Consider the following 26,213-nt stretch of genomic DNA (forward strand, 5'->3'; position numbering starts at 1 on the left):
TCCCCTCTTACTTTAAACCCATGTCTTCTAGTTCTTGATTTTACCAGCCCCAGGGGGAAAAGACTGAGAGGATTCACCCAATTTGTGCCCCATGTGATTTTATGCATATTTATTAGATCACCTCTCAAACTCCTATGCTCCAAGGATTAAAGTCCTAGCCTGCCCAACCTCTCCCTATAACTCAGCTGCTCAAATCCTGCTAACATTCTTATAATTTTTTCTGTACTCTTTCCAGTTAAATACCACCTGTCCTACAGTACGGTGACCGAGAATGAACACAATTCGCCAATGGAGCCTCACCAGTATGCTGACATCCCAAGCTTTGTACTGCATGCCCTGACCAATGAAGCCCAGTTTGCCAGAAAACTTTTACACCACCCAGTCTGCCTGTCACTCAACTTTCAGGGAACTAGTGCCTAAACTGCAAGGTCTCTCTGCTCTAAAACACTCCGCAGAGCCCTGTTGTTTACTGCGAAATTCTTACTGTGATTTGACTTTCCAGTTGTACTCTGATACACTACATTTTAGCAGTACGTGCATTACCCTTAATGTAATTGTTATGTTTGTTTGCTTATTGAGATGCAGCACAGAATTAAGAGCATGTCCAGAACTCATGACTTGAGGAAAGAGGTTTTCTGAGGGAGTTATGGAATTGAGAAAATGGGGATCAGGCATTTAAACCTGGAGGATTTTGAAAGGCTGAGGCAATTGGTTGGGAATAGAATACAAGCTTAAACAAAAGTAAAACAAGAACTATTTGAGAGAAGATGGTTAGTATGTAGATCTAATTATAAAATATATTTATTTAAATAAATTCTGTATTCATGATTTTCAAATCTCCTATGACAGACTGTGTCCATGTCGTATGAACTACTTACATTTTTATGTTGAAATGGAAAAAGTTGTGTCAACATCGAGAACATTTCTTTTTGACCCTCCTAATTACAGATAGCTTATCTAATATACCAAACTTATTAGACTTTTAAATCATTAGAGCATTGTAGCTGACCTCACACAGTGGTTTCTGCTTTGTAAATCTGACTACTCTTCATCATCACTGCTCATTCGTTCATTCCTCACTTTAACGCCCTAGTGATACTCTCTTCTCCCCGAGGATAGTTTGAGGTCTTCCTTCTGTCTGCGGGCTAAGTGAAATTTTCTATGCTGGAATCCGCTCTTTGATTTTGTTGTGCTTTACAGTACTGTGTTACATTTCACTTCTGGAACCCCTTTCTTGTTATTTGTCTGTTTAAACAAATATCTCTGCCTCCTTGAAACTGTAGGCTTGGCTTCAGAAGGTTCATCCATCTTAATTTCATGATATGGATTAAATAATTAATTTTTGTATCTCTCATTTCTCTGTCTCATGTCTGTGAAAATTAATGGCTGTGGCGCAGCAGCTGTTAGTGGGTGTAGAGCACTTGATGCCATATATTTGCAGGATAGAGTGAGCTGCTCCTGTATGCAGTGGGCTGGAACAGACGAAGCTGCTTCCAAAGCATAGCTGGCTGTGCTTCGTCTAGTTTGTACAGTGAGCATGTTCCCTTCTACGTGCACTTTAATGGTTGTTGGGCTGGATTCCATGCACGTGAAGGCTGTGATGCAGAGTTTCATTGATCAGCACTTTCATGGCCGAAAGATATTGTGGTCCTGAACGTCTGCTTAATTTCCATTGGGATATCAGTTTCATCATGACAAAAGCAAATCAAAAAGCACCAAGAACTGCTGGCTACATCCACCAAGTGAATTTGACATTACTCTCTTTCCTCACTTAACACCAAACCTGGCCTTTACCACCCAGTAGGCTGTTGGCATCTCAAGCTCCAATATCTTTGCTGAGGCAAGTTGGAATGGCTGGATTGGGGGTCACAATGGCATATGGGTTAGCATTAGAGCTAGTAACTTGAGGGCATGCTATTTTGCTGCCAGAAGCATAGAAACAGTGCAGGCTGTCCCCAGCATATCCTCTGACGATGTTGGCTGTTGACACAAATGACTATTTCACTGTATGCTTTGGTGTCTTGATATACATGTGACACATAAAGCTAATCTTTATACAATCTAAATAGTGCAGATCTTCGGCTAGAAATTCTCCAGGGTGTGCAATGACATGATAAATGTGCCACGAGAAGTGAGCCACTGCTTGTATTTTATGAGGGCACACTGCCACTCATGAAGGTGAAGGAGCTGTATGCAATAGTGCAGGCCACATATATTTAACACTGTCAAAGTCCTCTTCTCTGTATGCTCTGGTGGGGGGGGGCAGGGTAGGACAGGGTATTATTGATGAGCAGAATCAGAGTACTGGAGAGATGGGATCAGTGATTGAGGGGCTTGAATTTGGCCAATGAACTGACATTGTGGTGGTCACAATCAGGTGGGTGAGTTGGTAAGTGTCACGATGTGGTTGGGGCTGGGTTGAGGTCAAAGTCAGATGGGGTACTTCAGAATGAGCAGCAGCTAAAGGTTAATTTTTAACTTGAAGGACACGTTCCTGGATCTGGTTCCAAAGCAATGAACTCCATGGGCTGGGCCCAGCTCAGGTGAAACCCCTCTGCTACACTAACACAGCGCTGTCATTCATGTGAATTACGTGGGTTCCCCATGCAGGAATTGTACTTCTGGAAGTGCTGGCCACAAACAGCAATTCTCATTCATGAATGTATCTTGTAGAAAGTCACAAGGCTCCTTGTTTTATATCCCAAAATAAACAGGGTCATTTTGCACTTAGTATGCAGTACTTATGCACCTGGTCAAATGGACAAGCACAAACTTGACAGGGTGGAGTGAGCGATGGTTCGTGCCAAGATCCGTTATCCAAATCCATTTACCTTTTGACCATTTTAATAGTTGTGCAGAAACTTAATTTGAACGGTTTAGCGTAAATTAGTGTTTCATTTACTCCATGGTTCATCAACCACAGCTTTACTACTTAATTAAATAATTTTCTCACAGTCAAGACTAAATTTATCTTTTAGGTTTGCTTGCGTTAAGGTGAAAAGAGGGAACTTGAGCTTTTTACATTATATTTATTTATCTAAGTGATTTAGTCTCGCCTATCAACAGTCATTGGGTGTCACATCCAATTGTGTTAGTCCCCATCAATAGATGTCCATGGTAAGACACAGGAAAACAGGAACCAGTCGCCATATCCTGGGAGCGTTAACTCAGTAAAGATAGTCGTGGCTGATAATATTCCCCCTTGTTCCTAGGGCAGCAGCAGAACCTTTGCTGCCTGAAGATCCCTCTAAGGTCAAGACTTCAGAGCTTTGTTGTGCAATGATGATACCCACACCCTGTTGTATGCTTCATAGACATATCTACCTACGGCAGGTCCTCAGAGCACTGCAGACTCCCAGTCAATGTTGCTTATCCATTGCCGGGGTAGGTGGACATTAGCATTGTCTGCAGGAAAACATTGTCAACATCAAGGTGCTAATTGGACTGTATGGACAGGCCATTCCATGCTCTGGGAGTAGGAATTGTGTTCTGAGCTCCATCCAGGCAGGAGATTACTAAGAGGACAGAAAACCAGTCAAGAATGTTGTCTAAGTCTTCCTGGAGAAACGTACAACAACCCTATTGACTTTTAGGAATATCTTAAGTTCAAGTTTAACTGTTATTCAACCATACCTGATTGTCGGTGAATACAACCAAGCAGAACAGTGTTCCTCCGAGGCTAAGGTACAAAAAAAAAGTACCAACAGTCATACACAGCACAGTTCACTTAAAGAATGTGTAAGGTAGCAGCATAGCAGTAAACATATATTGACACACAAAAATATAATATTTCCAAGTCCCTGAGTGTCATGTCTTGTAGATTGACGGTGCATGGATGCTGTCAGCAAGAAGCTCGCAGCTATCCATTTATCAGCTTGTGCAGCTGCAGACAAATGCAATCCAGCTTGTCTTCTACTGAACAAACTGGAGGGCAGCACCGGAGGGGCCAGACCACAACCCAGCATGGACTTCAGCGTGCCTGCCATGCCTTTGCTCTTTCCCATACCACCTGCAACGTTTCTCCCTTGGGTGGCTGCAACAGGCGACCCTGCAGCCTAAGGGCCTTGTCCGGGCTGCAACGGAGGCAACGCAGCTCCCGTGCAGTCGGTCTCGCCAATGAGCTAGTGAACTGGGCTTGCAGTAACAATGTCATCAGGGTCTTGCAATCACAAGAAAAATGCCCAAGACAATCACTCGCTGTATTTATTAGACTGCACACCGCCTCTGTGCACAGACTCTGCCCCTTCCTATAGCAGGTGGCAGCACAGTCTGCACCAAGTCCAGCTCCTTTGCAAATGAGCAGCTAGCTAGTAGGGTTTTTGATAACTAGCAGTGGCTTGTGATTGTAGGAAAGACATGAAGGACATAAAGTTACACTAGTTGGACCCGGAGTGGCAGCAGTGACCATGTATGCTGCCATGTTACCAGAATATGACCATTTTGATAAAATGAACAAGGAAAGTGAAACGAGAGTATCCTAGAAGATGCTGTGAGCTCTCTTTCCTTGGGAGCACATGGAAGCCCAGTGAAAATATTGGAAGGAGAGCACCACCTCCCTTATTGCCTAGCAGGGTGGGCACCATTTGTCCCACCTACAGCAGAGACTGAGGATCCAGTTCGCTCTTTAAGAGCAGAAGCATGTTATCTTCAATCCTGAAGGAATGTTTAAGAAGAGAAGAATTATTGTCAGGTCACTTAACAGGGGAAGGATAAATCTCTGTCAGTTTTTTGTCCTCATTCTATAGAGGGATGTATGTTTTCCAATGGAGGAAGGGACTGGGACTCAGTGATGGTACTGGATACAAAACAATGAAGCAACCCTGTGTCCGATTGGTGTCTCAGCAATGCAGTTTTCAAGTGCGTATAGTTGACTTGGTGAAGTAGAGCGTTTGGCTTCTGGGTGAGTTTTCTTAGACATTGGTGCTCACTTGTGTAGCATTTCGAGGAACTTCACAAGAACATTATCAAACAAATAATGGTGCAGCATGAAGGGAGATAGTGAGGCGGTAACCAAGAGTTTTAAGGTAATCTCCCCAAAAGATGTTCTAGCACCTTAGTTTGGGAATGGTCAAGAGGCTGGTTATTTTGGAGAGATCCCTTTTTTAAAATCCACCCATCATAGTGAAGACACCAATCATTTGCTTAGCTCAATCCCATTAACTAAATTAAAGCATTTTTAGATTGATACACATTGGGTCTGTGTTATGGGAAAACCAAATATTTGCGGGTACGCTTCGTGTTTGTTTATGACAGGATCTTCATTGGATCTAAGATTCCATAAACCTGAACATCATGATTTGTTTTGCTAGAGTCCATGGAATTTCAGCAAAGGAATAGACAACAGGGTGTGTGCTCGTCTGCTGTAGTGGATTTATTGATGTACAACCATTTCCCCTACCCTCTCCTCATATTCTTTGATACCCTTGTCTTTACACAATTTTGATTTATTCTTGAACTCTGAAAATCAGCTCAACTGCTTGCCTTCCGTATTTTAATAATCCTCTTGTGAAAGGAATTCTGCTGGACGCTACATGGTGCTGATTTTAGTATACATGTCTACGTTTATTTCATTGATTGCCTAACTGGGAGTAGTTTTATTAAGTGATCAGTGAAACAGCCGTTCTCACTTGTCTGTGCTCAGCTGATACAGTTACACATCATGCTGGAGCTGGATGCCTAAATAGTGATATCTTTTATTTTGTATCACTGAGATAAAATTGTAAGAACACAAGGAATATTAGCCAATCAGCCTACCAGCATGTGATGCCATTCAGTCAGGTAATAGGTAATTTAATCTTTGGTTTCAGCTCAGTTTTCCTCTAATTTTGTCCTATAACTGATTTCTCTGCAGTTCAAGAATGCTTTAAATATAATTAGTGACTCAGCATCCACAATTGCCTGGGATAAACTGTTCTAAAGATCAATAATCCTATAAAATGAAAGATATTGATAAGAAAATTATACATTTTCTTTACAAAAACAAAAGTTTGTGTAAAAGAAAAATTACTTTTAAAGAGCAAAAGAAGTTTAAACATTGTTGATAGTTTTCTTTTTTTAAATATGAATTATTTTCTTTTTTTGAACAGTCTGGCCAGTTCACTGAAGATATGATTCCGACAGTGGGTTTCAACATGAGGAAGTTGACTAAGGGAAATGTCACCATAAAGGTAGGTTTATGGAGTACTTTGCCAAATGCTCTTTATTTTGCTCTGCAGCAAAACTAAGTTTTAGTAAGCTCTTGGGTGTATGCTGTTCCTCTGTCACTGAACAATGTACCTTTTTAATCTTGGTTCAGTAATAGATCACCTTTTGTGTGGAATGTGCTTGCTTTTGTCAGGCAAACTTGGGTTAGAATTTTTTTGCTTAGAAGAATGTATTTCTGTGCTACTTGCTTATCTGAAATGTGATTGAGTCTTATCAAAAATGTGAATAGAGCATTGAACAATACAGCACAGGAGCAGGCCCTTTGGCCCATTATGTCTGAGTGAGTACTATCCCAAATTATACTAAACCACTTTCATTTCTATATGATCCCTCCATTCTCTGCATAGTCATGTATCTATCTAAGAGCCTCTTTTAGTCAGGTTCTGGTGTTAGTTAAAAAGGCTTGTAGCAGGGAAGACCAAGCAGCTCCTCTTCTTGCAAGTAGGTATGCCTTCAGTTACATGATGTTCACTGCCACCATCCATCTTTCTTGTTACTATATCCCAGAAGAAGAAGAAGAAGAAGAAGAAGGAGAAAGCCCTTAACTCCGAGTGGAGTCATTGGGACGCCGTCATGGCGGTGTTTTTTATTTTTACGAGGCTGAGTTGCTGGCTCGATGCTGAACCCAGCATGGATGGAAAGCGTGCAAGGGAGCCGGCTGGATTCGAACTCAGGAGCCTTCGCTTCAAAGTCCAGCGCTGATGCCACTACGCCACCAGCCAGCTTACTATATCCCAGACCCCATCCATATATCTGAAACCCAACCACTTCTCTTTCAAGCCACCACTCTAGCTTGATAAGGTGTCCTCTCCATCTCATCACCACCCAATTATCCGTCTAGCACACTGATGCCTCTTTATTTTCGAGGGTCATTTCTTCTATGGCCACCACTTCTCCTTTACTTCTGACCCTCCATGCTTACCGCTGAATCCTGCCTAACTTTCTCCATTAGTTGTGAAATTGTAGAGGAAAAGGAGGCAGGGTGCATTCATGACATTTATGAGTTAAAGACAATTACACTTGTTAGCCACTTTAGAAGTATCTCCTGTACCTAATAAAGTGGCCACTCTATGTTCATGGTCTTCTGTTGCTATAACCTATCTACTTCAAGATTTGACATGTTGTGCATTCAAAGATGCTGTTCTGCACACAAAAAAGATTGTACATTTATAGTGAAACTATATTTTTAAATTTTCTTTTGTGGTTGTGATCAATATGTGTTGCTGGATCACATTGTTCCTATTTCCTCCATGCCATCACTTGGCATTTCTATTGCTCTCCAAGAGCAATGCTGGTTACTAGTACTTCACATTCATCAATTTAATGCTACATATTCCTCTTCACTTGCTAACCTTATAGCAAAAGGTATTCTTTTCCAGGGTTCAACCCCACCCCCCTCACTCTCCCTTCTCTTATTTCCTGAAGGCATGACTAGAATGTGGTGCCACAGAAATAATTTATCTGATGGGGCCTTGTCTAATTGTCTGCATGTCTTGTGTACATTCCAGAATACTAAAGGAGCAGATGAGGATGAATAGTGATGAATTAGTTGTTATAAAAATTATGAAACTGTTCCTGCAATCTGGAGGGTGACAGCTATAACCCATCATTTTTTTAAATAACGGAGAATGAGAATGGGTCACTATGATTTATTTGGCTTAATGACAAAAGAAGGGAAAGTTAGAAAGTCAATTATAAAGGATGTGCTGACAGGACACTTAAAAATATCCATGGGATTGGAGAAAGTCAAAATGGATTTATGAAAAGGAAGTTGTGTTCCACGTATCTATTGGAGTTTCTTTTTTGGGAGGATGTAATGAGAAAGAGCTAGCGTATGTGGCGACTTCGCATTTTTCAGAGGTTTTTTGGTAAAGTGTCACATAGGAAAATGCACAAAATGAAAGCATATGGAAATGGAGGTAGTAAACAAGCATGGATTGAAAATCCGCTGACAAACACTAGGAAAAATTGCGGCCTGGCCTGGCCTGCAGAGCTCCTCCAGAAGTTTGTGTGTGTTGTTAGGAATAAATGGGTCTTCTTAGGGATGGCATGCAATGCCAAATGTGTTACTTTAAGGCCCGGTGCTTTAGCCCCAGCTTATGCACAGTATATATCAATGATTTGCATTATTAGATTTTGTTCATTATTTTCCTATGAAATAAAATGCAGTGAAAAGCTAGTCTTGCACATTGTTCCTACAGATAAATTGCATTGAGGTAGAACAAGGTAAAACAGTAATAATGTAGAATTAAGTGTAACAGCTATGGAGAAAGTGTAGTGCAGATACACCACAAAATGCAAGATCAGAATGTGATAGATTGAAGTCAAGAGTCTATCTTATTCTACTAGGGAACCATTTAGTAGTCTTATAACAGTAGGGTAGAAGTTGTCCTTGCCTGGTGGCACATACTTTCAGGCTTTTGTATCTTCTGCCCAGTGGAAGAGGTCCAGCTGTATTGTTTCTAAATTAGGTGGGGTTGTGAATCTTGATGATCTTGTGATAATCTGTGTGAGGAAGGATTGGGTTGACTGGGATTGTATTCACTAGGGTTTAGAAGAATGAGAGGTGACCTCACTGAAACAGTGAAAATGCTGATGGCATGCAGCAGATTGGATTCACAGTGTTTTCTCTTGGCTAGAGGAGGGTGCCTAAAGAAACAAAGGTAACAATCTCAGGATATAGGGTACAATGCTCAATGATGGAGATGAGGTGTTGGGGAACCTGAGGCACCCCTGCCAAATGATTGGGTGGCTTTCTGACATTTCTAATAGATTTCAAGAAATAAAATACTTTAAAGACAGGAAGATTAGATGACAAATAAAAACATAACTATAAAGATATTTTTAAAGCAAGCCACTTATTAATGAAGTCATCTATCTTCAATACTAGAGTAGGAGTGGGGCTATGTACATACACCAGTCACCCCGGTACAAAGCTGAAGGGTGGGGTGCTTGCACTCATCGCCCTATCAACTTGGCGATGAGTCCATTGATGGACAGGTGTTTGGCACCTGTGGAACCACTGGCCAAAGATTCAAAGTTTAAAGTAAATTTTATTATCAAAGTACACATGTCACCATATAAAACCCTGAGATTCAACTTGTTGTAGGCATACTCAAGAAATCTATAGATAATAACCATAACAAAGTCAGTGAAAGACTGCCGAACTATGGTGTTCAGCCAGAGTGCAGAAGACAACAAACTGTGCAAGTACAAAGAAGGATAAATAAGTAAGCAATAAATATCAAGAACCTGAGAAGAAGTGTCCTTGAAAGTGAGTCCATTGGTTGTGGAAACATTTTAATGAAAGGACGAGTGAAGTTATCCCCTTTGGTTCAAGAGCCTGACAATTGAGGGTTCATATCTGTTCCTGAATCTAGAGGTATGAGTCCTGAGGCTCTTGTATCTTCTTTCTGATGACAGCAGTGAGAAGAGAGCATGTACTGGGTGGTGATGATGGATGTTGCCTTTCAGCGTCGGCTTTTCATGTAGATGTACTCAATGGTTGGGAGGGCTTTACCTGTGATAGACTGGGCAGTATCCACTACTTTTTGTAGGATTTTCTGTTCAAGGGCATTGGAGTTTCCAGTCCAGGCTGTGATGCAGCCAGGCAAAATACTCTCCACTGCACATCTATAGTAGCTACCCAAAGGTTTAGATGCAATACCCAATCTCCACAAACTCCTAAGGAAGTAGAGGTGCTGCTGTGCTTTTTTTTTTCCAGAATTTGTGTCCTTTGAAATAATAACACCTAGGAATTCAAAGATGATCACCCTCTCCAGCTCTAATCCTTCTGTGAGGAGTGGCTCATGGATATCCTGGTTTCCTTTTCCTGAAGTTGATAATCAGCTCCTTGATCTTGCTGATACTGAGTAAGAAGTTGTTGGTATGACACCACTCAGTCAAATTTTCTGTCTCCCTCCTGTATGCTGATTCATCACCACCTTTGATTTGGCCTATGACAGTGGTGTTATCATCAAACTTAAATGTAGCATTGGAGCTGTGCTGAGCCACACAGTTATAAGTGTAAAGCAAGTAGTGCAGGGGACTAAGCACACAGCTCTTGTGGTGAATCTGTGCTGTTGGAGATCATGGAGGAGATGTTGTTGCCAGTCCGAACTGACTGGGGTCTGCAGTCCAGGATCCATTTGCACAAGGAGGTATTGAGGCCATGGTGTTGGAGCTTATTGACTTGTTTTGAGGGGATAATGGTATTGAATGCTGAGCTGTAGTCAGTAGAGAGCATCTTGATGTATGCATCTTTGCTGTCCAGATGTTCCAGCATTGAGTGGAGCCAATGAGATAGCATCTGCTGTGGACCAGTTGCTCCTATAGGTAAATCTGAGCAGATAGATCCAAGTCGTTTCTCAGGCAGGACTTAATATGTTTTATCACTAACCTCTCAAAACAATTCATCACTGTGGATGTAAGTGCAACTGAGTGATAGTCATTGAGGCAGGTCACCATGTTCTTCTTAGGCACTAGTATAATTGAAACCTGCTTGAAGCGGGAGGGTACCACACACTGCAGAAGCGAGAGGTCAAAGGTCTCAGTGAACACGCTAACCAGGTGATCAGCACAGGTCTTTAGTACTTGGCGAGGTACCCCATCTGGGTTGGGTGTTTCTCGTGGGTTCACCCTCCTGAAGGATGCTCGCACATCTGCTTTAGTGACTGAAATCACGGGATCATCAGGGGATGTTGGAGTTCACGATGGTCCCTCCATGTCAGGCGTTCCCAATCTTTTTTTATGTCATGGAAGCCGGGTTTGGAACCCCTGCTCCATGTTTTGATGGTCAAAATGAGCACAGAAGGCACATCCATGCCCTGCCATTGCCATGCAAGTAACCTGTGTGATATGCTATTGGTGGGAGGGGGAAATGTCACCTGAGAGGGCTGGTGCCAGAGAAATGCATTTGTCATTAATATAAGTTAAGTTCCCTGCTTTGTATATTATTTTGAGAGTTTTGCATAACAGCTTTTGAAACTTGATTGTGAGAATTTACCAAAATTTCTATTTATTTTTGCTGTGCAAATCCTTTTCCAAAGTCATATCCTCTAACAACCCCCTGATGTATGAATTTATGGCTTTATTCTTCCTCAATCTGTCCCCTTGGCTACTCCTCTTTCATGCTGTGTTCTTTGTAATCCTCTGAGTTTTGAAACTCTGTGTGGCTCTCTTCATTCCTTTGTTTTTTTTAAATATATTTTTATTATATACTTCTATTTGTATCCCCTTGAAGAGCTGGCAAGTGATTGTGTAATGACACAAATTTTTTTTTTGCATAAGACGCAGGTGCACTGAACCAGGAAGAGGCCCGTGTCTGTGCGAATGCTACTGGCACCGTTGCCTGTGGTATCAGTGATGTGTATTTAATAAGACAGTGAGACAACCTGAGTTATGATGTGTAGAAGGCATTTGGTTTAAACTGTTTGTGAACACATATGTTTTGCAAAGCCGAGTGTAATTGTTGGGTGACTGCACAATTGAAGGACACTTCTGTTTCAGAGAGATTAGTTCACCTGTAATTTGAGAAAAATCTGAAAACAGAGCAGCTTTGTAAGAATGCACAATAACAGAATGATTGATAGGACGTAATGACTAAATAAATTTCAATGATTTGAGAAGGAGAGTGCTCATCTTTCAACACTAAGTTCTAAAAATCGCTGTAAAAGCAAATTGAATTGGTTTATTTAGCCATTATATTTTGCAGTATTTCTTAAATTAACTCCATGGCTTCAGGTCCTCAAGACCATAGAGTATCTTGAGTTTTTCTTCCTACCTCCAGTTACATGCTTCTAAAATGATGCAAAGGGTTTTCATTGTTCCTTAATGGCATCATGCACTTCCCTATCCTTAGACTTAGTGATGTCCTGCTCTGTCATCTGCAACCTCTCTTTAAAAACGTCTCAGTAATAGTTTACAATGGGTTTAAAGCAAAACTATTGTACAACTTTGCGGTTATCTCAGAATGGTGGAGCCCTTCTTGGTACTTGATGTGTACTTAAGCTATTAGTAATATTTGAGTAATCTTGTAAATGTGTTGATTAAGCATTCTTTGTTTAAGTAATTCACTACAGCTTATATGTAAAATATATATGAATTGCATACGTCATGACACTACCATGTGATACATATGTGCTTCACTTGAAGTAAACATGAACTAAGTTTGACTCTCATTTCGGACTCCTGTCTTGGCCTGTTTGTTGGTTTAATGTTTTGGAATTACAAACATAGTAGTGGTGAATATTTTTACAACTAACCTGAGACAACTCCCTATCTGTGGAAGTGCAACTAGACATCTGAGTTTTTTTTTAAAAAGCAATGCAGCACATGTTCTTCAGAAGGGAAGACATGATCAAGTTCTTTTTTAAAAAAATGGCAGAAAGTGGAAGAATTCCTCGGTTTCGTAAATAGTAAGTACTGTGTGATAATAATCATTAAAAAAAAAGGAGCAGAAATGGCTGGCTAGATTAGCGTGGTTGATTCCACAACAGATAACTGGATTTTGTATAGTGAATCAATTGAGCACTATTTTAAAGCAAATGGAATAGCCAATGAGAAACCAGTGCTAATTTTGCTGAGTGCATTGGATTTGAAGGCACACAAATCCAATGACTGCTCCAACCAAACTGACAGAAATTGCAGAAAGTTTTAGGTTTCATAAGCAGAACCAAAGGAAGGAGAGTCCATTTCAGCCTACGTGCCTGAATTGAAGAGCATGTCTGAACATTGTCAGTTCAATAATGGGCTTAATGATGCTCGTGAGAGATTGCTTAGTGTGTGGAATCTTACAAGACAACATTCAAAAACTGATATTAACTGAAGCACAACTTGCATTTAAACAGCAGTTGAAATTTTATCAATGGAAATAGTAGAGAGAGACACAGTTGAGTTGCAGTCAGGAATGAAAATGAGTGTTTACAAAATTGCAATGCCTAAATAGAAATCAGCCTGGCTGAACAAATTGTGATACTGTTGTGACAGGGTTCGCATATACCAGACCAATGCACGTTTAAAGGCAAAACTTGCAGAAAATGCAACAAAGTAGGTCACATGGAAAGAGCATGTTGGGCAAGCAAAAATAAATGGACTGCACAGGGAAGGGAAAAAGATAAAATCCCAAGTTTCAGTTTCAGATAGAGCACTAATCTGCATACTGTAGATGAAAAATCTAATAATGATGAGGGTGATGTAGAAATGGGTAGCCTTGAGATTTATAGTGCGAAAACAAACAACAAACAAGCAATATGGCTTGCACCAGAAGCGAATGGAAAATTAATTAAAATAGAATTGGATACTGGCTTGCCTGTTTCCGTCATCCCACAACATGAGTTTTAACAGCCTTTCAAATTGAAGCTTGCAGATATCCAGCTAAGGACTTGTGCTGGAGAAAAGAAAACTCCTGTGGTAATGACATTAGTAACAGTGAAAAACAACAACTGACAAGCAACTTTGGGCTTGTATGTGGTAAAAACAGGAAGGACCATCAATGTGGTGTTGTGAGTGGCTGAGACAATTACAACTTGATTGGAGATCCATCTACTGTTTGCATGCCACGTCCACTGTAATAAAGTCAACTTAGTGAATTAAGAAAGTTATTGGATGATGCAACAACTGTCTCCATTCTGTATACCATGAATTGTTGCCCACCTCTGTGCCTCTGATTGGAAAGTATATTGGACCAAGGAAGGACTATGCTGCTTAGAGGAATTGTGAAAGTGATGAAAGCAGTGGTCCAACTACAGCAGCTTTTGTCAGAGGCAATATATCTGAGAAAGCTTCTGATAATGTTAATCCTTTATACTTTATTGTCGCCAAACAATTGGTACTAGAACGTACAATCATCACAGCGATATTTGATTCTGCGCTTCACACTCCCTGGATTACAAATATTAAATATTAATCACGCAGTTACTTGTGAAATGTGGTTTGGTTTTAAGCTAAAAAGAGTTCAAGGAGCTTCAGGAAAGTTGCAAGCATTTGGCTTTTGTGAGTATATATTTTAAAAAAGCAGATTCTGCTCTGTGTGCATTAAGGTTTTTGCACGGAGTTCAAAAAAAGATGCTTGCGAAGGTAGATGAAAAGACCAAAGCCCAGCTTAATGAATGGAAGGCCAAAAAGAAAGGAGTCAATGGAGATTTAAAAATGAGAATTTGTTGGGTGATGCACATAACAATTACTGGAGGAACTCATTAGGCCAGGAAGCATCTATGGCAAAAGGTACAGTCGATGTTTTGGGCCAAAATGTCAGCTGTACTTTTTTCCATGGATGCTGCCTGGCCTGCTGAGTTCCTCCACATTTTGTGTGTGTTGCTCAGATTTCAAGTATCTGCAGATTTTCTCTTTGTGATTTGTTGGGGGGTGTTATGGATGCAGAATCCATGAGGAGAGATCAGATTGCAAAGGGAACAATAGAAGGATTAATAAAAGAACACTCCAGTGAACTAAAAGCACCTTCCCAAGATCGAGCTGTACAAACTAGAAGAAGAAAAAAGAAGGGTGTCTAGAACTATCAGAACTACTTCCTGTAGTTCCAGAGTCAACTCCTACAGCCACTATTGAAGCAGCTCCAGAACCTGAGATTATTTCGCAGCCCAAGTCTCAGCTGGCAAACAGAGTGATTCCCCCCCTTGTCAGGAAAGACGTTATCCCACAAGAGTATGAAGTCCTCAAGAGCAATTAATTCTTTAGGCCTGAATGGGACGACTTAAAATTTACTATGCTGTGGATGTCTTTATATAGTAGTTGTATTATATAGTATACTGTTTATATAGCTGACATGTTCTCTCTATTGAGTTGGAGTTTATAGCTAAGCAGGGAGGAGTTTCGCATATTTAAGAAAATTTAAAGCATTGCAAGTGAAATATAAATTGGCTGCCTTATTTGTAGATATAAGAAGTATGATTAATGTGGAAAAGCCAATTAACAATATCTGGAAAAAGGCATTCAAATCTAATAGTGATGAAGAATTGAGATAGTATAGTTATTTTTAGGCCTGATTATCAGATCCTTTCAATGGATCAGCAGTATTCAAATATTTGGGGAAACTGGGAAATACAGATAAGGGAATGTAAAATATTTATGCACTTTTGATGGAAGAAGAGCTCAGTTTCTGGGAATGCTGACTTGGAACTTTGAGTTTTGCATGTTGAATTTTGGAAATTTCAAACTTATAGTGAAGCCATTTGTCCCATTGTACTTTTGTTGGTTTCTTTCTCGAATGTGTGGTCATCCTTACTCCTGAAGTCTTTCCTTTCCACTGATGACCCAGTAAATTTCTTAAATACTCCTGGCTTCAAACTTTTAGTGGAATTGCTTCACCAGCTTTTACAGACTGGTCCTGACAATTGTGAGTGAACTAATTACGTACAGGGTACAGTGTTGTGAATGTTGGATTAATTGGCTGCTGGGCTATACTACCAGATTAGAAACATCCCTTCGCCGCAGGAAATGAATAATACTAACTTTATTTATTTTTAAATGGCTGAGCCAAAGAAGAAACGATGAGAATTATCCTCTTAAGATAGTACAGCAATGTTTTGAATTAAGAATCTCTGGATTTCAGTTTTCTAGTTATTGGTGATAATTCATACAAACAACAGAAGAATAGATGCTATAATATTTTAAATACCTCAATCCTTTTCAATTTATCACAGTGACTGAAAAGGCTATTGATTGAAAATTATTTGATAACTAGAATGAGCACTTGGTCAGCAATATAAAGCATTGAAAATAGACTCAATAGTAGCTGAATGGTAGAAAGGTGCATTGGGACTAATTCTTGAAGTTCTACTAAAATGATTTTTGCAACTTTTGCCTCTACTCAATAAAGTGAAAGGTACCACTGTTTTACCATGTACTATATCTTGTCCATTGCCACAAGAAGAGTTAGTGTGAAGTGTGTGCTATAGTCCTCTTCATGGGTGGGAATTGGTCAGATGGAAATGTGTGAATCCGAGGGTAGGTAAAACCTTTTCAATCCATGTGGGGGTGAAAGCAAGTTTTTTTTTGTTGTTGGTGATGATTATAGTTCGCAAACATTTCCCATGAAGTGAACTATTTATCTAATTCCTTGTGTGAGCATGCCCTTACACTAGAACTTTCATCACTACACCCTAACCCCTGCCAGGTCCAATCAGCCTTGCATTTTGTCCTTCACTCCTGCTGCTCAGTACAAAGGTCAGGAATATCTGACTAATATTTTTAGATCATTAATATGGACTCTTTGTACATTGATGCTTGTGTTCTTGCTGAGTAGGGCAAGTGAGAAGTAGCAGTGAAGATGGAGGAGGTATTTGATGAAATGGAGGATGGGTGATGACAGTTGCTTGCTTTAAGTAGAACCACAATAAAATATTATTGTGGCTGTTCAGACTCAGTCCTCATCTTCTGCACCAGTTCCTCCAGCCCTCAGTTCCCTGCTATTTTAAAAATATCTCCTCTTCAAATACTTCCTGTGACATCTTCACAAACCTTTGGGGTAGAAAATGCAGTTTTAAATGACTCATCCCTTATCTTGTGACTGTATTCCCTTACCCAAGAGTCTCTAACTGGTGGAAATATCTTACCCTCTCATGCCCCCCTTAAGATTCGCACATTTAAGTGAGATTGTCTCATTTTCCTAAACTCTACAGAATGTAGATGGATATAGGCTAGAAAGACCAGTGCAAGAGGAATTGAGTTAGGGAAGAAAGGGGAACCTATGAATATGGGAGGTAGTGGTACTAAAAGTGGATAGAGGGTGGCAGTCTAAAGGATGGGTGAGTAGAAGAACTGCACGATACATAGGGCAGAGGGAAGGGGTTTGAGATCTTTCTAGCACTGAAGATAAATGAGCAGTAAATGGCTTGATTCAATGGAGGTTTAATTTTTTCATTGAAGCTATTATTCCACATTTTCTAAATTTCCTAGTTGATTAGATGGAATCCTGAAATCAGAAGCAAGACATTTTAACATTGTTGAGGGGCAAAATGTCATCGCAATTCCAGTATCTCATTAGTATCCTGTAAGGTAGAGTCTTTTTTAAAGTCAAAAGTTGCATAACAAAGTTAATTAAGGAAGGAGTGCCCATTCTGAGCCTGTCACCCCTACTGGAGGTCTGCCTGAGTCATCTATCTTGGGCCAGTCTTTCAAATTGTCCCCAGGTGTAGCCCATTTTCTTCCTCTCCCAGGGATGAGGTCTTTGGAGCTTCTGTTGGCATTTCTGCAACTCTTTTTTTTCAGGATAGAATTTGCTAGCCCCATGCCCAACCTCTCCTCCTTTTATAGCTGGGCTTGGCACCGTCCATGGTGGAGTTGAGTCTGTGTTACCAGCGTGCAAATTCTGCTGTCTTTTAGAGCCTTACTTTATATCTTTTGTGAGTAAGTTCTGCAAATTGCTTTTCACCCTCAAAGGTTCGTCAAATGAACTTCTGCTTTCTCATTCAAGCTGCATACCAGCACAATGTTTCATGATATATCGCAGGTAACCTTGCCTATGATTTCCAGTTTGGTAGGGACATTCAATGTCATTGATATTATATGCAGGAAGACTTTCTAAAATCCCATTATGGGGCTGGCTGGTGGCGCAATGGCATCGGCGCCGGACCCGAGAGCAGGGGTTCCCGGGTTCGAAAACAGTTGGGTCCGCTTCCAAGTATGCGTTCCATTCATGCCGGGTTGATTGTTGAGATCGCAACTCGACCTCTTAAAATAAAAAAAAGGAAAAATACTGCAAAAAATGTCTTTGTGAGGAGTGGCGTGCCACACAGTCTCTCGCCTGCTCCTCGCCTTGTAAAAGCCATGAAAAAGACGACATCATGGACGCACGCGCACACACACGCAGACGTGCACGCAGACGCACACGCACAGACTCGCACACATGCAGGCACACGCCAAAAAAAATCCCATTATTTAGAGTGGAGATCATCATGGAAAGTTACCTTTGAACCTGTCAGTATATATTGAACGATATAACTCAGTGAGCCACTGAACTCGTCATTAAAATGTACACTTCTAGCAGAATGATTTTTCCCAGCACCAAAATGAGTGGAAGTTGGTGATGAATATGTTGATGTTTAACTTGTGTTATGAACAGGATCCAGTAATGTAAACTCATCCACAGCACTCAAAAGGATTAAAATTTATTCATAATTGTTAGGAGGGAACTGAATTCTCATTCCCAGCTGGAAGTGTGTAATCCTGTGACTGTGAAATTTAATTGAGGAGCATTAAAGAACCAAGAGATCATTTATCATGAAACAAGTACTGTACTATTTTACAAAATCTTATCAGTGTTAATCTAAATAAGCACGGTAGCCATGTGGACAGTCAGCTTAGTTTGAAAATTCAGATTTTTATCCATGAAACCACTGAATTCTATGAAAAGCTAGCAGATAAAGTCTATGAAAGTTCTCAGTCATGCGGGTCATTTTATATCAGTCAATATTAAATCAAGGCAACTGGACTTGCTGTGTTGTCTGGAAGATGTTTCATCACTCATCCTCCAAGAAACTTCTTCAGTTCTGATCCATAGTGGGTAGTTTTCCAGTTTATAAACTATGTGAGTTGTTTAAAGATATAGCAATCACATGGGGGTTGTTAAAAGTTGTAGAAGTAATGAGAGGATCATTAGTCTTTGCATGAATAGAGATGTGAACTGTTGTGGAGACACTGGAGTAGAGATGTTAGGACTACATTGTACGTAGCTGATAGGTGGTGTCGTACCCCACCCCCTCTGTTCAGGGATGGGTTTTCCAGTTTGACAAAAATGGCTTTTTTTTAACCCCTCTTTCAAACGACCTGTCCTCCCTGTCCAACATGTGCACATTGTTATCAAAGGAGTGTCCTTTGTCCTTTAGGTTTAGATATAAAGCCGAGTCTTAAACTGAGGTGTTAGCCCTCCTATGTTGGGCCATCCATATGTGAAGTGGTTGTCTTGTCTTGTCATGCCAATGTACAGATCTGTGCAGTTCTCATTGCATTGGATAGCATATACAATATTGCTCTGTTTATGTTTGGGCATAGGATCCTTGGGGTGAATGAATTTATGTGTTTGTAGGTTTGAAAAACACAGGGATTTGGTGTTGGTTGAAAATCCTTCTGAGTTTCTCTGAACCTACAGCTACATCTGGGATGACAGATCAGTGAATTTACGGACAGATCAGCCGTGATCTTACTGAATGGCGGGGCAGGCTTGATGGGCCGGATGGCCTATTCCTGCTCCTGTTTCTTATGTTCTTATGTTATGACAATGTTTTTCCGTCTGCTTTGCTCCTTACCTCTGTCTGTTGGGCTGATGCCCCCTGCTGGTTTTTGTTGCTACCTTGATGAAGGCCCAGTCAGGGTAGCCACAAGCTTTCAAGGCTTCTCTCAAATACTGTGCTCCTTGTCTTTAGCTGTAATATTGGTGGGCACATTCTTAGTGTGGTGATGTAGTACTCTGAAAACCCCCAACTTGTGTTCTCATGGGTGATGAGAGTCAGACCGTAGATACTGATCTGTGTGGGCTGGTTTCCTGTAAACTTTAATATCTAGATGTCCATTTTCTTGGATAAGTACTGCACATCCTAAAAAGGCCAGTCTTTTGTTCTCAACATCTTTTTGTGGCTTGTATCTCATGGATTTTGATCTTCACCCAGGTGTTGTCCACATACCTGAACCAATGACTGGGTGATGTTTCATGGGAGGTGTTCAAGGCTGTCCTTTCTACTTCTTCCATGTATAAGTTGGCTACAATAGGAGACGTCGGCGTACCCATGGAACATCTGTGTTTCTGCCTGGAGAAGACATCTTTGTTATTTGAAATGGGTAGTGTTGAGACAAAGGTCGAGTAGAGTATGTACCTGATCGGCGTTGAGTATGGTTCTATTCTCCAGGGTACTACCCTGATGTAGCCATTTTCTTATTGTCTTGATAGCTTCTGAAGTGGGCACCTATCAGCTACTTGCAATACATCGCTACCCCGGCGTCTCCAAACAGTTCACACCTCCATTTATGCAAAGATGAGACTAATGACCCTCTCATTAGCTCTGTGACTTTTAACGACCCTCATGTAATTACTATACCTTTAAACAACTCAGAGTTTATAAACCAGAAAACTACCCAGCATGGATTAGAGCTGAAGAAGCCTCTCGGATGAGTGGTGAAGTGTCTTATAGACAACACAGCAAGTCCAGTTGCTTTGATTTGCTATTGCTTGCAGATAAAGATTATTCATTATACGTGACATTCTAAATTCCAAATACAATTAGCTTTTTTTTAAAAAAAAATTAAGGGCTGTCATGATTTAAAATTTAATTTGGCAGCAATAAAAAAAATTAGTCATAAAAGATGAGGATCTCAGGGAGGTATTGCAGGGAAATGAATGGTATTTCTTCATCAAGCTTTCTGTTCGTTATCACTGTGCAAAATGTATAAGAGGTTACTAATATTAAGAACAACAGATGGTGCTTTTTATGATTTAAGGGATGAAAGTGAAGGTGAAATGGAAAGCAATTTGCATATGCAACACACAAAATGGTAGAGAAACTCAGCAGGTCAAGCAGAATCTATGGAAAAGAATAAATAGTGAATGTTTTGGGTTGAGACCCTTAATCATGACTGGAGAGAAGGGATGGTATCTTTTTTTTTTCTAGTCCTGATGGAGGGTCATGGCCCAAAACGTTGACTGTTTACTCTTTTCCATAGATGCAGCCTGACCTGCTGAGTTTCTCCAGCATTTTGTGTGTGTGTGTTGCTTGGATTTCTGGCATCTGCAGATTTTCTCATGTTAGTAATTTGTATATAATCAAAGCATGAGATGAAATGGTGAAATGTTAGAAAGAGAATGATATTCAGATTTGCAAATCTTTCCAAGTAGGACTCTTAAGTAAAATAATTATCAGATGCTAGCTTTTAAAAGTAAGGAAACAGTACAAAGGAATTGAAACCATCATAGGCTAGGTAACATTCTATGGTTGGAATGCTAATTACTTATTAATAAATTGAATTAATCTAACTTTATCTCAAATACAAAAAAGTTCTTACAATGAGAAAATATACTTATTTGGCACATTATGCATACAGAAATACTTTGTACAGTATTATGCAAAAGTCTTCAGCACATTTATGTCAAGTATATGCATTTATTGATATTATTTTTCTGAGCACAATATTTAGATTGATCAAATATCCCCAAACCCTGATCTCTTGCCATATGACATATTCTCTAAATATCCAAACACATTGTTAAAAAAATCTCATGTTATAAAAGCAACACACATAAAATGCTGGTAGAACACAGCAGGCCAAGCAGCATCAATAGGAAGAAGTACAGTCAACGTTTCGGGCCGAGACCCTTCATCAGGGTTAACTGAAAGAAGAGACAGTAAGATTTGAAAGTGCGAGGGGGAGGGAGAGATCCAAAATGATATGAGAAGCCAGGAGGGGGAGGGATGAAGCTAAGAGCTGGAAAGTTGATTGGCAAAAGGGATACAGAGCTGGAGAAGGGGGAGTATCATGGGAAGGGAGTCCTAGGGAGAAAGAAAGGGGGGGGGGAGCCCAGAGGAAGATGGAGAGCAGGCAAGGAGTGATAGTGAGAGGGACACAGAGAGAAAAAAGGTGGGGGGAAATAATAAATAAGGGATGGGGTAAGAAGGAGAGGAGGGGTATTAACGAAAGTTAGAGAAGTCAAATGTTCATGCCATCAGGTTGGAGGCTACCCAGACGGAATATAAGGTGTTGTTCCTCCAACCTGAGTGTGACTTCATCTTGACAGTTGAAGAGGCCATGGATTGACATTCATCTTGACAGTAGATTATAAAATCTTGTTTGTATGTAAGCATAAATCACAGAATAATGACGAGTGGTCTTCTGTACACCTGTGTATTATAGGTTGCTTTCCTCAGTTACATGCTAAACTTGATAATAATTCCTTCAGGTGAATGGAGCAAAAAAAAATGATATGTGTATACTTAAATCAGAAACAGAATGTGGGATACATGAGCACATCAGGGGAGATGTATTGGGGAGATATTCTAAATCAATGGTTTGGTTCAAAGCCCTGTCATCAGTGGAAAAGCATGTAGAGCAGTGTGTTTTAAGTTGCAGTGAAGGGGAGTTGAAGAGAACAGAGAGAATGTTACTGATATTGTGCAGACCAATATTCTCAAAGTAAAATTTACTTTAAAAATCACAGTTGGAACAAAATTGATAGAGAAACATTACAATTAAAACAAGAAAGGTATATCCAGATCTGTGAGGTGGGGGGAGGGCGGTTTACTTTGTATTAAGTGCTAAAAACTGTAACCTCAGGATTTACATTTCTTGCCTTATTACCCTTTCTCCTTCCACCTTCCAGAGAACCAAACATTCCATTTCTTATTTTTAAAATAAACTTTCTCTTCCTTCCAGTGATTATCTAATATCACTTCTTAAGTTGATTTCCTGCTAGTGGGTCCCTTTAATCATTTTCTATAACAGGATTTATTTCTTAATGCATACTATTGTGGTTCATATGTGAAGATTTTAAGGATCTGGTAAGCAGTTAGGAAACTGAGTACATCTCCTTAAGTTTTAAGATGGCTATAGATGAGGCTTAATGTGTACCGTGTAGGAGAGTATTAAACTGGAGCAGGGCAAATTACAAGTGTATTAGGCAGAGAATAGGGAGAGATAATTTGAGACAGCCGTTGTTGGGTAAGTTCACATCTCACATGTGTAAAGACCAACAGCACAGAATACAGGACAGGTATGTTCCAATGAGAAGCAAGGGAGGACAAGGATGGCAAGGTAAGAGAGCTTTGGTGACCAGGGGAGGTGATGAATTTAGTCAAGAAGGAAAAGGAAAAAGAAAAGCTTCCTAAAACTTAGGAAGCTAGAATCAGACAGATCCCTTGAGCATTATAAGAAGCTAGAAAAGAACTCAAGAAGGAAATTAGGAAAGCCATGAGGAGCCATGAAAAGTCCATGTCAAGTAGAATTAAAGAGAATCCCAGGGCATTCCATACCTACTTCAGGAGCAGGAGGATAACTAGGGAGAGGGTGGGATCACTGAAGGATAAAGGGGAAACCATTTGCTTGGATGCAGTTTTACATCAGTATTTACCAAGGAGAAGGATGTGGAGGATAGGGAGATCAGTGCCAAGAGTATACTATGCTAGGGCATTTCAAAGTAAAGGAGGAGTTAACATTGGGTCTAAAGTATGTTAAAGTGGACAAGTCCCCAGAGTCTGATGGGATTTACCCCACATTATAAAGGGAGGCAAGTGAAGAGATTGCTGGGGCCTTGACCAATATCTTTGTGTGCTCCCTAGCCACAGGCAAGCTTCCAGAGGTCTGGCAAGTAGCTAACCTTGTTCCATTATTCAAGGAGTGATCCAGGGATAATCCTGGAAACTATAGATTGGTAAGTCTCACATTAGTGGTAGGGAAGTTAATGGAGAGAATTCTTAGGGATGGGATTTATGAGCATTTGGAAAACCATGACCTAATTAGGGAGATCCAGCATGAATTTGTGCGGGTTAGGCTGTGTCTTACTAACTTGATTGAGTTTTTTTTTGATGAATTGATGAGGGTGACCGATGGAAGTGAGGTAGTAGATGTTGTCTACGTGGATTTTAGTAAAGCATTTGACAAGGTCCCTCATGGGGAGGTTCATTCAGCAGATTAAGATGCATGGGATCCATAGCGGACTGTTGGATTCAGAACTGGCTTGCCATTGAAGACAGGGAGATGGTCAGAGGGACTTATTTTAGTTGGAGATCTGTGATTAGTGGTGTTCTTCAGATGTCTTTGCTATTTATGATGTATATAAATGACCTGGATGAAAATGTAGATGGGTGGGTCAGTAAGTTTGCAGATGATACAAAGATTAGTGATACTGGGAGAGTATAGAGGACTGACAAAGAATACAGTGGGTTGTAGATCAGTTACAGATATGGATAGAGAAATGGCCAATGGAGTTTTACCCCAGCATATGTGAAGTGTTGCACCTGATAGATCAAATGTAAAGAGACAGTACACTGTTAAGGGCAAGACCCTTTACTGTGATGATGAGCAGAGATCTTGGAGTCCAAGTTCACAACTCCCTGAAAGTGGCTACAGAGATTGATAGGGTGGTTAAGAAGGCATTTGGTATGCTTGCCTGTACTAGTTGAGGCATTGAGTTCAAAAGTCAGGAAGTTATGTTGCTGCTTTATAAAGCTCGAGTTAGGCTGCATCTGGAATCGTGCATACAGTTCTGGTCACCCCATTACAGGAAGGATGTTGGGACCTTGGAGAGGGTGCAGAAGATGTTTACCAGGATGCTGCCTGGATTAGAGCGCACTTGCTATAATAAGAGGTTGGACATTGGGTTGTTTTCTCTAGAGTGGCAGTGACTGAGCGGAGATCTGATAAAGATTTATGACTTTGTGAGAGGCATAGATAGAATAGACAGACAGTATCTTTCTCCCAGAGTTGAAATATCTCCTGCAAAAAGGTATGCTTTTAAGGTGAGAGGACATAATTTCAAAGATGATGTGAGGGGCAAGTTTTTTTTTACATACAGAGTGGTGGGTGCCATGGAATGTACTCGCCAGGGTGGTGATAGAAACAGATACAGTCGGGATATCAAAGAGACATTGAGATAGGCACGTGAATGTGAGGAAAATGGAAGGATGTGGATGTTGTATAGGTACAAGGGATTAGTTTAGTTGACTAATTGATTATTAATTTGTTTGGTTTAATGTACACTGTGGGCTGAAGAACTTGTTCCCATGCTGTTCAGTGACCCATCCTTGATTGTGTACCATTTGGCACCATAGAATTACAGATTTGTTGCAGCATAGGAGGCAACTTGGCCCATTATGTCCATGTTGGCTGTCTGCCAGAGCAACTGAAGTTCTATCCATTGGCCTATTCTCCTTGCAGATTTTTTAAAAAATCCCTTTTACGTATTTATCAGATTTCTTGGAATCATCCCCCACCACATTTGCAGGTAGTACATTCCAGGTTCCAGCCACGAACTGCATGAAATATTTTTCCTTGTCATTTTTAAAAATCTCTTCATTGTCGTTTACTACCAGTAAATTCTTGTCCTTGGTTCCTTCACCAATGCAATAGACTTTTCACTAACCACTCTACATTTTCTTACTGTTTTGTATTACTTCCATCAAATTTCCTTTCAGCCTGCCTTTGCCAAATAAAGCAGTCCCAATATCTATAATCGATCCTTTTAACTGTAATCTCTAATCTCAGGAATTATTCTGATAAATCTTTTCTGGTACCCTATTAATGCTTTTAAATTCTTCTACAATGTGACAATCAGAATTCAACACAAATACTGCAGATGAAGCTGGATAAGGATTTATAATGCCTTAGCATAACTTTCTGAATTTTACTTTGTGTCTTAATTTATAGAGAAAAACACTGTGCTTTCAGAATTCAGTTTCATATTTATTTATTACATGTACATTGAAACATACAGTGAAATGTAATGTTTGCTTTAACAACACACCCAATGATGTGCTGGGGTCAGCCTGTAAGTGTCACCACACTTTCCAGTGCCAGAATAAAATGCCCACCATTCTGTGCAGAGCAACACAAAACAGATCATTGCAATGATTCAAAGTACATTTATTACCAAAATATGTATGTGTGCAGTTTACAGCCCTAGGCGTTGTCTTCCCCACAGACAGCCATGAAACAAAGAAAACCATGGAACCCATTCAAAGAAAAACATCAAACCTTCCCATGTAAATCACGCAAAGGGCAAAAAAAAAGTGAAAAACACAAAATGGAAAGAGCTCAGGCATATTCAGTTCAGTTCAGTGTTCGTTATCTGCAGGCTGCCCTGACTCAAATCACCCAAAATAGCAACAACAGAAGGAGCGACCGGAAACCAGAATCTCATCATAATGTGAACTACAAAGTCCAATACAGTACACAAATCACATTGATTAAACCTCGTGTGAACTCTGGCACCGTTCTCCAGCAGCATCGAGTGAGAGAGACACCATCTGAATGCAGGGACCTTCCTCTGGGAGCAGCGAGCAAGAGGAAGAGAG

At 40.3% G+C, this 26,213-nt stretch overlaps 1 protein-coding gene across 1 annotated transcript in view; it reads left to right on the forward strand.

Moving 5' to 3' along the window:
- LOC140202709 (ADP-ribosylation factor-like protein 8B-A) overlaps nt 1-26,213 on the forward strand; it is a 105,509-nt gene that overhangs the window by 19,089 nt on the left and 60,207 nt on the right. The window contains exon 2 of the mRNA XM_072267895.1: nt 6,087-6,167. Within this exon, the coding sequence (XP_072123996.1) occupies nt 6,087-6,167 (81 nt within the window). The remainder of the gene's footprint in view (nt 1-6,086; nt 6,168-26,213) is intronic.

The sequence above is a fragment of the Mobula birostris genome, chromosome 9 (assembly GCF_030028105.1).
Source record: "Mobula birostris isolate sMobBir1 chromosome 9, sMobBir1.hap1, whole genome shotgun sequence".
Lineage (NCBI taxonomy): Eukaryota > Metazoa > Chordata > Chondrichthyes > Myliobatiformes > Myliobatidae > Mobula > Mobula birostris.